The 14,126-nt window shown below is 38.2% G+C and overlaps 1 protein-coding gene across 1 annotated transcript in view; it reads left to right on the top strand.

The window, feature by feature from the left end:
* RANBP17 (RAN binding protein 17) overlaps window positions 1-14,126 on the top strand; it is a 1,312,934-nt gene that overhangs the window by 348,006 nt on the left and 950,802 nt on the right. The window contains exon 14 of the mRNA XM_053718559.1: window positions 10,385-10,520. Coding sequence (XP_053574534.1) covers window positions 10,385-10,520 — 136 coding nt within the window. The remainder of the gene's footprint in view (window positions 1-10,384; window positions 10,521-14,126) is intronic.

Here is a 14,126-nt window from a genome sequence, read left to right as displayed (position 1 = left end):
GTGATCCATCCGGTTCCGCGGTCGGAACAAGGACAAGGGTTCTACTCAAACCTGTTTGTGGTTCCCAAAAAAGAGGGAACTTTCAGGCCAATCTTAGATTTAAAGATTCTAAACAAATTCCTAAGAGTTCCATCGTTCAAAATGGAAACTATTCGGACAATCTTACCCATGATCCAAAAGGGTCAGTACATGACCACAGTGGATTTAAAAGATGCTTACCTTCACATACCGATCCACAAAGATCATCACCGGTATCTAAGGTTTGCCTTCTTAGACAGGCACTACCAGTTTGTAGCTCTTCCATTCGGATTGGCTACGGCTCCAAGAATCTTCACAAAGGTTCTGGGTGCCCTTCTGGCGGTACTAAGACCGCGAGGGATTTCGGTAGCTCCGTACCTAGACGACATTCTAATACAAGCTTCAAGCTTTCAAACTGCCAAGTCTCATACAGAGCTAGTTCTGGCATTTCTAAGGTCGCATGGATGGAAAGTGAACGAAAAGAAGAGTTCTCTTTTTCCTCTCACAAGAGTCCCATTCTTAGGGACTCTTATAGATTCTGTAGAAATGAAGATTTACCTGACAGAAGACAGGTTAACAAAGCTTCAAAATGCATGCCGTGTCCTTCATTCCATTCAACACCCGTCAGTAGCTCAATGCATGGAGGTGATCGGCTTAATGGTAGCGGCAATGGACATAGTACCTTTTGCACGCCTACACCTCAGACCGCTGCAATTGTGCATGCTAAGTCAGTGGAATGGGGATTACTCAGATTTGTCCCCTACTCTGAATCTGAATCAAGAGACCAGAAATTCTCTTCTATGGTGGCTTTATCGGCCACACCTGTCCAGGGGGATGCCATTCAGCAGGCCAGACTGGACAATTGTAACAACAGACGCCAGCCTACTAGGTTGGGGCGCTGTCTGGAATTCTCTGAAGGCTCAGGGACTATGGAATCAGGAGGAGAGTCTCCTTCCAATAAACATTCTGGAATTGAGAGCAGTTCTCAATGCCCTTCTGGCTTGGCCCCAATTAACAACTCGGGGGTTCATCAGGTTTCAGTCGGACAACATCACGACTGTAGCTTACATCAACCATCAAGGAGGGACAAGAAGCTCCCTAGCAATGATGGAAGTATCAAAGATAATTCGCTGGGCAGAGTCTCACTCTTGCCACCTGTCAGCAATCCACATCCCGGGAGTGGAGAACTGGGAGGCGGATTTCTTGAGTCGCCAGACTTTTCATCCGGGGGAGTGGGAACTTCATCCGGAGGTCTTTGCCCAAATACTTCGAAGTTGGGGCAAACCAGAGATAGATCTCATGGCGTCTCGCCAGAACGCCAAACTTCCTCGCTACGGGTCCAGATCCAGGGATCCGGGAGCGGTTCTGATAGATGCTTTGACAGCACCTTGGAACTTCGGGATGGCCTATGTGTTTCCACCCTTCCCGCTGCTTCCTCGATTGATTGCCAAAATCAAACAGGAGAGAGCATCAGTGATTCTAATAGCGCCTGCATGGCCACGCAGGACTTGGTATGCAGATCTAGTGGACATGTCATCCTGTCCGCCTTGGTCTCTACCTCTAAGACAGGACCTTCTGATACAGGGTCCGTTCAAACATCAAAATCTAACTTCTCTGAAGCTGACTGCTTGGAAATTGAACGCTTGATTTTATCAAAACGTGGTTTTTCTGAGTCGGTTATTGATACCCTGATACAGGCTAGGAAGCCTGTTACCAGAAGGATTTACCATAAAATATGGCGTAAATGCCTATACTGGTGCGAATCCAAAGGTTACTCCTGGAGTAAGGTTAGGATCCCTAGGATATTGTCTTTTCTACAAGAAGGTTTAGAAAAGGGTTTATCAGCTAGTTCATTAAAGGGACAGATTTCAGCTCTGTCCATCTTGTTTCACAGGCGTCTGTCAGAAAATCCAGACGTCCAGGCTTTTTGTCAGGCTTTAGCTAGGATCAAACCTGTGTTTAAAGCTGTTGCTCCGCCATGGAGTTTAAATTTAGTTCTTAACGTTTTACAGGGTGTTCCGTTTGAACCCCTTCATTCCATTGATATAAAATTGTTATCTTGGAAAGTTCTGTTTTTAATGGCTATTTCCTCGGCTCGAAGAGTCTCTGAGTTATCAGCCTTACATTGTGATTCTCCTTATCTGATTTTTCACTCAGACAAGGTAGTTCTGCGTACTAAACCTGGGTTCTTACCTAAGGTAGTCACTAACAGGAACATCAATCAAGAGATCGTTGTTCCATCCTTGTGCCCAAATCCTTCTTCAAAGAAGGAACGTCTTCTACACAATCTGGATGTAGTTCGTGCCCTCAAGTTCTACTTGCAGGCAACTAAAGATTTTCGCCAAACTTCTTCCCTGTTTGTCGTTTATTCTGGACAGAGGAGAGGTCAAAAAGCTTCTGCTACCTCTCTCTCCTTTTGGCTTCGTAGCATAATACGTTTAGCCTATGAGACTGCTGGACAGCAGCCTCCTGAAAGAATTACAGCTCACTCCACTAGAGCTGTGGCTTCCACTTGGGCCTTTAAGAATGAGGCCTCTGTTGAACAGATTTGCAAGGCTGCAACTTGGTCTTCGCTTCATACTTTTTCCAAATTTTACAAATTTGACACTTTTGCTTCTTCGGAGGCTATTTTTGGGAGAAAGGTTCTTCAGGCAGTGGTTCCTTCTGTATAATGAGCCTGCCTATCCCTCCCGTCATCCGTGTACTTTTGCTTTGGTATTGGTATCCCAGAAGTAATGATGACCCGTGGACTGATCACACATAACAGAAGAAAACATAATTTATGCTTACCTGATAAATTCCTTTCTTCTGTTGTGTGATCAGTCCACGGCCCGCCCTGTTTTAAGGCAGGTAAATATCTTTTAAATTATACTCCAGTCACCACTTCACCCTTGGTTACTCCTTTCTCGTTGATTCTTGGTCGAATGACTGGGACTGACGTAGAGGGGAGGAGCTATATGCAGCTCTGCTGGGTGAATCCTCTTGCATTTCCTGTTGGGGAGGAGTTATATCCCAGAAGTAATGATGACCCGTGGACTGATCACACAACAGAAGAAAGGAATTTATCAGGTAAGCATAAATTATGTTTTTCTAATTATTTTCAAATTCTTTTTTTTATTATTTTTTTTTGCATAATAGAGCCAATAAAAAAGCCCACACTTTTACACTTTTATTGAAAGTAACACACTAAAATTGGACAAAAATATCTTAAAACAATAATATGCTACACAATAATTTTACCAAGAAAAAAAACAGGCAAAAAATAATGCCATTTTCGACCAAAATGTTTCTGCGACCAAAATTTTGGTGCATCCCTACTTAAAACAATTATCAATATACTGTATTATTCTTCATTTAGTTCTAAGTAACATAATCATATGTAACAGTTTTTTTTTTTTACCAATTATCCAAATAAAGTATAATCCTAGAAAACTCATTATATGCAGAACAGTAAGTGAAGTAATAAACTTAAACAGCAGCTCTAGGCTAGCATCAAATTTGAAATATGCTACACAATAATTTTACCGAAACTAACAGGCAAAAAAACCGAAAACCGAAATAGCCAAAAATGCAATTTTCGGCCGAAACTTTCTGCGGCAAAAATTTCGGTGCATCCCTACTAATTTCAATGCTCTTTAGATTTGGCCCCTGTTGGAAAGGGAGTCTCATCTGCATCAGACATTGCTACAGCACTGGCATATATCAATCATCAGAAGGGGGACTTGCAGTTCCTTAGCCATGTGGAAAGTATCATGGATTCTTTCCTGGGCAGAGGACAATTGTTACTTAATCTCTGTTGTTTATTTTCTATGGGTGAGTAACTGGGAAGCAGATTTCTCAATTGTCATTTACTTCATTAAGGCGGGTAGTTTCTTTATATGGATGTTTTCTATTAGTTTGTGATTCGTTTACATCTCACAGAGATAGATCTAATAGCTTCTCTGTTGATCATTTAGCTTCTTAGTTTTTTGTGAGGTCAAGGGATCCTAAGGCAAAGTTTGTGGATGCTCTTATAGCTCCTTGGTTGTTTTATTTAGCCTATATCTTTTATCATTTGGTTCTTTTTCCAAAGGTGATTGCTAGGATCAGGCAGGTTAGTTAATCTGTTATATTATTTGTTCCAGCCTGGCCTCGCAGATTCTGGTTTGTTGATCTAGATCAGATGTCCAGTTGTCCTCAATGGCCTCTTTCACAGCGTCTAAATCTTCTGTCTCAAGTTCTGTTCTTTCATCAGGATCTCAAGTTTCTAAACTTGATGGTTTTGAGATTTAACTGTTGGTTCTTAGAGGTTTCTTTTGTTTCTCTAGTTTAATCTTTGTTTTAGGCATGTTAACCTGTGATCAGGGAGGTTTTCCATACGGTTTGAAAGGCCTTTATTTCCTGGTGTATAGTTTATGCTTTTCCCTATTTTTATTTTTTTTATTTTTTTTTTAAGTGGTGTCTTCTGACAATATAAGTTGGAAAGGGTTGTTCCTTATTTTTGTCCTACGAGTTCTATGAAGATAATTCTCCATAATTTGGATTTGTAGTCTTTTTCTTTCATGTAATTGGCAAGAGTCCATGAGCTAGTGACATATGGGATATACAATCCTACCAGGAGGGACAAAGTTTCCCAAACCTCAAAATGCCCATAAATACACCCCTCACCACACCCACAATTCAGTTTTACAAACGTTGCCTCCTATGGAGGTGGTGAAGTAAGTTTGTGCTAAGATTTCTACTTTGATATGCACTTCTCAGCATTGTTGAAGCCCAATTCCTCTCAGAGTACAGCGAATGTCAGAGGGACGTGAAGGGAGTATCACTTATTTGAATACGATGATTTCCCTAACGGGGGTCTATTTCATAGGTTCTCTGTTATCGGTCGTAGAGATTCATCTCCTACCTCCCTTTTCAGATCGACGATATACTCTCAATTTACCATTACCTCTACTAATAACTGTTTTAGTACTGGTTTGGCTATCTGCTATATGTGGATGGGTGTCTTTTGGTAAGTATGTTTTCATTACTTAAAACACTCTCAGCTATGGTTTGGCACTTTATCCATTTGTATAAAGTTCTAAATATATGTATTGTACTTATATTTGCCATGAGTCAGGTTCATGTATTTCCTTCTGCAGACTGTCAGTTTCATATTTGGGAATGTAAACATTTTTAAGAAATGTATTTCTTACCTGGGGTTTAGTCTTTTTTCAATTTACCAAAAAGTTTCTTGATTCCTCAGACAAGGGTCCCCTTTTTAGGCTTCCAGATAGATTCAGTGTCCATGACTCTGTCTCTAACAGACAAGAGATGTTTGAAATTGGTCACAGCATGCCGGCTCCTTCAGTCTCAGTCATTCCCTTCAGTGGCTATGTGCATGGAAGTTTTAGGTCTCATGACTGCAGCATCAGACGCGATCCCCTTTGGTCTTTTTCACATGAGACCTCTACAGCTTTGTATGCTGAATCAGTGGTGCAGGGATTATACAAAGATATCACAATTAATATCCTTGAATCCCAATATACGACACTCTCTAACATGGTGGATAGATCACCATTGTTTGGTTCAAGGGGCTTCTTTTGTTCGCCCAACCTGGACTGTAATCTCAACAGATGCGAGTCTTTCAGGTTGGGGAGCTGTTTGGGGATCTCTGACAGCACAAGGGGTTTGGAAATCTCAAGAGTCGAGATTACCAATAAATATTTTAGAACTCCGTGCAATTCTCAGGGCTCTTCAGTTCTGGCCTCTGCTAAAGAGAGAACCGTTCATTTGTTTTCAGACAGACAATATCACAACTGTGGCTTATGTCAATCATCAGGGTGGGACTTACAGTCCCCAAGCTATGAAAGAAGTATCTTGGATACTTGCCTGGGCGGAATCCAGCTCCTGTCTAATCTCTGCGGTGCATATCCCAGGTGTAGACAATTGGGAGGCGGATTATCTCAGCCGCCAGACTTTACATCCAGGGGAGTGGTCTCTCCATCCAGATGTGTTTTCTCAGATTGTTCAGATGTGGGGGCTTCCAGAGATAGATCTCATGGCCTCTCATCTAAACAAGAAACTTCCCAGCTACCTGTCCAGGTCCAGGGATGTTCAGGCGGAAGCAGTGGATGCGCTGACACTTCCTTGGTGTTATCATCCTGCTTACATCTTCCCGCCTCTAGTTCTCCTTCCAAAAGTGATCTCCAAAATCATCATGGAACAGTCTTTTGTGTTGCTGGTGGCTCCAGCATGGCCACACAGGTTTTGGTATGCGGATCTGGTTCGGATGTCCAGTTGCCCGCCTTGGCCACTTCCGTTACGGCCGTACCTACTATCTCAAGGTCCGTTTTTCCATCAGGATCTCAAATCATTAAATTTGAAGGTATGGAAATTGAACGCTTAGTTCTAAGTCATAGAGGTTTCTCTGACTCAGTGATTAATACTATGTTACAAGCTTGTAAATCTGTCTCTAGAAAGATTTATTATAGAGTTTGGAAGACTTACATTTCATGGTGTTCTTCTGATAAATTCTCCTGGCATTCTTTTAGAATTCCTAGAATTTTACAGTTCCTTCAGGATGGTTTGGATAAGTGTTTGTCTGCAAGTTCCTTGAAAGGACAAAACTTCTCTTTTTCCGTTTTATTTCACAGAAAGATTGCTATACTTCCTGATATTCACTGTTTTGTACAGGCTTTAGTTCGTATTAAGCCTGTCATTAAATCAATCTCTCCTCCTTGGAGTCTTAATTTGGTTCTGAAGACTTTACAGGCTCCTCCTTTTGAGCCTATGCATTCTTTGGACATTGAACTACTTTCTTGGAAAGTGTTGTTCCTTTTGGCTATGTCTTCTGCTAGAAGAGTTTCTGAGCTATCTGCTCTTTCTTGTGAGTCTCCTTTTTCTGATTTTTCATCAGGATAAGGCAGTTTTGCGGACTTCTTTTCAATTTTTACCTAAGGTTGTGAATTCTAACAACATTAGTAGAGAAATTGTTGTCCCTTCCTTGTGTCCTAATCCTAAGAATTCTTTGGAGAGATCCTTACATTCTTTGGATGTGGTAAGAGCTTTGAAATATTATGTGGAAGCTACTAAAGATTTCAGGAAGACTTCCAGTCTATTTGTTTTATTTTCTGGTCCTAGAAAAGGTCAGAAGGCTTCTGCTATTTCCTTGGCTTCTTGGTTGAAACTTTTGATTCATCAAGCTTATTTGGAGTCGGGTCAGGCCCCGCCTCAGAGAATTACAGCTCATTCTACTAGATCAGTCTCCACTTCGTGGGCTTTTAAGAATGAAGCTTCAGTTGATCAGATTTGCAAAGCGGCTACTTGGTCCTCTTTGCATACATTTACTAAATTCTACCGTTTTGATGTATTTGCTTCTTCGGAAGCAGTTTTTGGTAGAAACGTTCTTCAGGCAGCTGTTTCAGTTTGATTCTTCTGCTTTTTGATTTAAGTTTTTTTCTTTCAAAAATGAAAATAAACTTTTTTTTTTTTGGGTTGTGGATTATTTTTTTCAGCGAAATATGGCTGTTTTTATTTTTATTCCCTCCCTCTCTAGTGACTCTTGATTGGAAGACTCCACATCTTGGGTATTGATATCCCATATGTCACTAGCTCATGGACTCTTGCCAATTACATGAAAGAAAACATAATTTATGTAAGAACTTACCTGATAAATTAATTTCTTTCATATTGGCAAGAGTCCATGAGGCCCACCCTTTTTATGGTGGTTATGATTTTTTGTATAAAGCACAATTATTTCCAAATTTCCTTTGTTGATGCTTTCTACTCCTTTCTTTATCACCCCACTGCTTGGCTATTCGTTAAACTGAATTGTGGGTGTGGTGAGGGGTGTATTTATGGGCATTTTGAGGTTTGGGAAACTTTGCCCCTCCTGGTAGGATTGTATATCCCATATGTCACTAGCTCATGGACTCTTGCCAATATGAAAGAAATGAATTTATCAGGTAAGTTCTTACATAAATTATGTTTTTTTTTCTGCAGGCTGTATATGTCAGATAGTCCTTTAGTCTGTCTGTTCTTTTTTCTGGTTCTAGAAAACTACAAGTTAGCTACAGCTGTATCTTTGTTTTCTTGGTTCAACCTTTTTTTTCCATAAGATTTATTTTTTGGATGTAGGTCATTCTCCTCCTAGTCGGATTACTGCCTTTTTTCCAGGTCAGTTGCACATTTTTGTTTTTTTAGAATTAACTTTCTTTTGACCAAGTTTGCTAGACAACTATCTGATCTTCTTTGCATATTTTTTTCTTTATTTTCCTGTTATTGATGTTTTTTTCATGTTTCCAAAGCAGCCTTTTGATGGAAAGTCCTTCAGGCAGTAATCTCTGCTTTATTTAGTATTGTGGAAAAAAAGAATATGTAGATACATTTTTCTATATGTCATGCTTGTCCCGCCCTCATTGGACTTCACTGCTTGGGTATTAGTTTCCCAGGAGTAATGGACTCTCACCACTTTTATGAAATACAATATTATTTATACTTACCTGATAAATTCACGGTGTGAGAGTTCAGGGGACCCCATCCTGTTTTTTTCTGATTTTGTTTTTTTGCACCTTTTTTTTTTTTTTTTTTTTTTTTTTTTTACATGCTCCTTTTTTACTTTTATTTTGTTTCCTTCCTTACTTGCTTGGATATACGTAAGACTGATTACCAGTGGGGTGGTAGGGGTTTTTGCTGCCTCCTAATGGTCAGGAAGAGTAATTAACAGTCGTAATGGATTGTGGACTCTAAACACCATGAATGAAATTAATTTATCAGATAAGCATAAATTATGTTTTTTTCCACGCACTTATAAACCATCCTAATAGCTCTTAAGATAGAGCACCTCACTGCTTTGTTTTAAATCATAATCCATGCATTTCATGTTTTGTCATATGTTCATACAGAAATAACCAAGGGATTTTTAACTTGTCACATATCTTTAAAAATATAGAGAAATTAAATGGAACAAGCATATGTTTTATAGCATGTTCACAACCAAATGTAAACATTTAATGATATATATGGTTTGAGCTCATTATGCAATTGAATTTGTTTCCTGGTTTGTTATAACAGAGACAATTATTACTTTTTACACTTGTAAACTATAATGGTCATCAGAATATTCATTAGAGATTGCATTTAAAGGGGAATAAAACCCAATTTTTTTCATTCATTATTTAGAAAGAGCATGCAATTTTAATCAACTTTCTAATTTAATTCTATTATCTAATTTGCTTCATTGTCTTGATATTCTTTGTGGGAAAGCATACCTAGATATGCTCAGTAGCTGCTGATTGGTAGATGCACATAGATGCCTCGTGTGATTGGCTCACCCATGTGCATTGCTATTTATTCAACAAAGGATATCTAAAGAATGAAGCTAATTAGATAATGAAGTTAATTGGAATGTTATTTTAAATTTTATTTTCTTCCTAAATCATGAAAGAAAATGTTTGGGTTTAGTGTCCCTTTAAGTGATTTGATTATTTAAAACAAATAATTGTAAAATTTTAAAAAAAAAATAATAATTTGAATCTGTTGCCATTAGATAGGAAAAACAAAACTACGTTCTCAAAAGCTCACTCTTTTTTTTCCACCTAACCCATCTTTGGGAAATTCCAATGATAAATCTATTGACTTTGATTTGCACTTATTAAAGGGATATGAAACCCACATTTTTTGGTGATTTAAACTACTGTTATCAAATTAGCTTTGTTCCATGGAATTCTTTGTTGAAGAGATAGCTGGAAAGGTGTCTGGAGCACTACATGGCAGGAAATGGATGACATTCTTGCAAAACTGCTGCCCTATACTGGTTCAGACATGTGCACTCCTGATACCAAAAGAAACAAAGAAAATTTGTTACTGGAAATAAATTAGAAAGTTTTTTTAAGATTGTATGATCTATCTGAATCATGAAAGAAACATTTGTGTTTTCATATCCCTTTAAGTAGCGACATTAGTGTCTCACTTTACTCTCCTTGGAGCATATGCAATAAAGTGGAACTTTCCTCTAGCCCTTGTTTTACAAAGATTCCCTTTTTTTCATTATTGACTTTTAACCTAAACAATTTATGGCAGGATGGGGTGGAGTCTTATGCCTACCTGAAAAGTTTGAAGTATCAAGCTTAGAGTTTCTGTCTGTCCTCTATTAAAAGAACCACTTTTTTCTTTATGAATGTTTCTTATGGAACTCAGTCAAGATATGAACATTTTAGATGTATGGTTTAATTTCCTATTTCAAATTGAAATAACAAACAAACCCCAAAACAAATACTATATGTATATAGTATTTTCTTATTTTTACCAAATTAGACAAATGTATATAAAAAATAAAAAAAAAAAAAAATATATATATATATATATAGATATATATTTAAAAATATATTTGTTATTACTATTTCAGAGTGTTTCAGTTGATTTCTTTGATGGATGCACGATTGCCGCAATCTGGAAATGAAAAAGTTGAGTTAGCTGTTCTGTGGTTTTTGGATCAGTTTCGCAAAACTTATGTTGGAGATCAACTGCAGCGCACCTCAAAGGTAATGACATTTTTTTTTTAAATAAAATTACATTTAGTGTTTCAGTTGGTTTAAACCACTTATGAAAACAAATTAAAAAAATATATTGATTTGAACTATCAAAGATAGATACCAAGGATATATTAAACCTTGTATTAAAGAATGGGAATCAAGCACTCTTCAAAATATATTTTCAAAATATTCTTTTTTATTCAAATACATTCATGGATAGAGAGAATCCATTGCTGTGGCATAATAAACACACACAAATACCCTATACAAACATTAGTGCAAAAATACAAATATTAAAAAAGGCAATTCAAGCATCCTAGATTCACAGTTAATAACATGCAACACCCTGCTGCACCAGACCCTGTATGTAAACAGGCTAACATCTGGGCAGGTTAACTTGGGGATCTATGCATGTAAACAAGAGAGTAGTCACAAGAGAATTGTTCACAACTTTAACAAATGTCCTTCTTTAGAAAGTACTTTGTAAGTGCAAGGTTAGTTTCTAGTATTGTAGAAAATATGTTAAAGCAATAATTATTCCAGCAACAAGCACATATGAGATTGAGCAGCTGAGTAAAGTGCGAAAGTACATGCAGGTAGCAAATGGCAGAAAGCAAGATGAATGCTGTTACTTCAAAGCACACAATATGGTAAATAACCAGCCTCCTTTCCCAATTAGCCAAACACATAGGTTATTACTGAAGATGTAAAGTCAGTTTTCCACAATACAGACAGTCCAGATAGCAAGCCCTGTCAAGCAAACTTCCACAATTGCAGTTCCGTATCTGTCATGGTTAATACCTCTCCTTTAGGTGTTGGCAGGTGCTTGCTGAGACTTCAAAAACCTTGCAACTGTCCTGTCGCTGCAGTATTATAAAGCATAATAGCCCATACTCAGGTTGTTTTGTCGTATGAGTGCAAACAGTTCATCGAACTACGAATCTGGTGCCAGATCTCCTTTAGCCAACTCCTACGTACGTTTCACTCCCATTGGCCATACAATGGAGCTTCGTCAGGGCGTGATAACGTCATACAAAGGCACATAATTTATTCACTACACCTAAACCAACCCCTTAACAAATAGTGAATTGTGATTGGAATAATGAGACATTACCATTGTCAATCAACATAACATAAGAAATGTGTGTGAGAAACCCACGGCGTTCACTCTAGTACAATAATACTTCAAAAATTGATGTGATAGAACCCTTAATACACATAAAGTATAATCCTCTATATTGCATTAACAAAACCTTGCATGAATTAACTACGGAGCAAAAATCTCTAGTAAATTCTATCCTTAAACTTATTTTACGATTCTAACAACTCTCTACAGAAAATAATTAGCCTCTTATTTCAAAGATAATATATATTACGATAATAACTAGGTAGACTTATCTATCCTAATTCACCAATCTGTATAGCAAGGCTTTACTCATTTCATTTGCATCTTGCAACCTACTCTAAAAGAGGAAATGTACATACTTTTTCTTAATATTAATTTAGGAAGTGATAATGAATTGGACATGATTATCCATAGTCAAAGAGACAAAACTTTTTCGTGTAGAATTGCTCTCAGTTTTACTTTATATTTCCAGTCTTGTGACCTTACTCAGTATATCAACCTAAAAATCAGGAATAATCTATTTTTTCATTAAGCACATATGGAGCTGAGGTCTGGAGTCTGTAAATCCATCTGGATTCTTTCCTTAGAAGGCATCTGTCTTGATCACCTCCTCTTCCATTAACAATTCCCTTATCAACACCTATGAATTTCAATGATTCCAGATTACTTTGATGGAATTCCATGAAATGTCTAGCCACACTACTGTCCATATCTTTATTTTTAACATCAGCTTTATGTTCTCTAATACGATCTTTGAATTTTCTTTTGTTTTTTTTCTACATAGCTCTATTGTTCAAGAACAACTTGATTTTCCCATGCACCTAAGTGTAGACAAGCATAGGTGGGAGCACAAGTTGCTCCCATTGCTGTTCCTCGTACCGCACGTAAAGAAATCAAGTAATTACTTGCATGTGCCAGAGGTTGAAATTAGTATTAGAAACTCACAAGCTAGCAAGAAACTGTAGATGCCAAACAAAAGTATTTGCATGTTTTATATAGATATGTAGAATTAAAAAAATAATAGAAAAGCTTTCCCTCCCAGGTTTATCAAACTCTGAATTGTACATAAAAAAAAAAGTGTGTGTGTTGGTGCGGGTCGGGGGAGTTGATTCTGCAAACTCTTGACTACATTAATCAAATAGTAGAAGCAGCAAAATGCATTCTAAAGTCTAGGAGGATTTTTGTTATTACTTTATTACTACAATAGAAATTAAACCAAATTTCATGGCGCTCGGTGCCTAAAGTAGAAGGGGCTATTTCTACTCTGGCTAAGAGAACTACGATCTTTCTAGAGCAGTGCTTTCCAAACTGTGTGTCGGGACACACTAGTGTGTCGGCAGCAGTGTGTAGGTGTGTCCCTGCTTCAGCACAAATTTTTTTAAATTTAATTTAAAAATTTTTTTTTTTTGTTTCTGACTTTCCGCCTGCCTGCTACGCATATCACATGGTTGACACGTGACTGATACCTAGGGGGTCACAGATCATCTTAACCTATTGGTGCAGCTCAGTGGGAACTGAAACAATTCTGATTGGCAGCTTTGGCGGCACATTGACTCCTGACTGCACGTGTATTCTCCTTAATTGGCATGTGATTGCACGTGTAGTCAGTGAGTGCGACAGCAGTGTTTTTGCAGCGCAGGCAGTAGTCAATCGGACTCGCCGAGCTCTGAGGGTAGCAACTTAAACGCTGAGCTGAAGTCAGAAGTCAAAGGGTTGTTTTTTGCAGCTAGTTTCCAGTAGTGCATTGCTGCTCCTGCTCTTGATATATGGATAGGAAGGGGAAGCTTAAAAGTGCTTCATGAAAATGCAAGTGTCTAATTTCTTTCATGTAATTAACAAGAGTCCATGAGCTAGTGACGTATGGGATATACATTCCTACCAGGAGGGGCAAAGTTTCCCAAACCTTAAAATGCCTATAAATACACCCCTCACCACACCCACAAATCAGTTTTACAAACTTTGCCTCCAAGGGAGGTGGTGAAGTAAGTTTGTGCTAGATTCTACGTTGATATGCGCTCCGCAGCAAGTTGGAGCCCGGTTTTCCTCTCAGCGTGCAGTGAATGTCAGAGGGATGTGAAGAGAGTATTGCCTATTGAATGCAGTGATTTCCTTCTACGGGGTCTATTTCATAAGGTTCTCTGTTATCGGTCGTAGAGATTCATCTCTTACCTCCCTTTTCAGATCGACGATATACTCTTATATTTACCATTTCCTCTACTGATTCTCGTTTCAGTACTGGTTTGGCTTTCTACAAACATGTAGATGAGTGTCCTGGGGTAAGTAAGTCTTATTTTCTGTGACACTCTAAGCTATGGTTGGGCACTTTATTTATAAAGTTCTAAATATATGTATTCAAACATTTATTTGCCTTGACTCAGAATGTTCAACTTTCCTTATTTCCAGACAGTCAGTTTCATATTTGGGATTATGCATTGAATTATCATATTTTTTCTTACCTCAAAAATTTGACTTTTTTCCCTGTGGGCTGT

This window comes from Bombina bombina, chromosome 6 (assembly GCF_027579735.1).
Source record: "Bombina bombina isolate aBomBom1 chromosome 6, aBomBom1.pri, whole genome shotgun sequence".
NCBI classification, from domain to species: Eukaryota; Metazoa; Chordata; class Amphibia; order Anura; family Bombinatoridae; genus Bombina; species Bombina bombina.
Note: the sequence above shows the minus strand (reverse complement) of the source record. Positions and strands in the feature narration are given on the sequence as shown.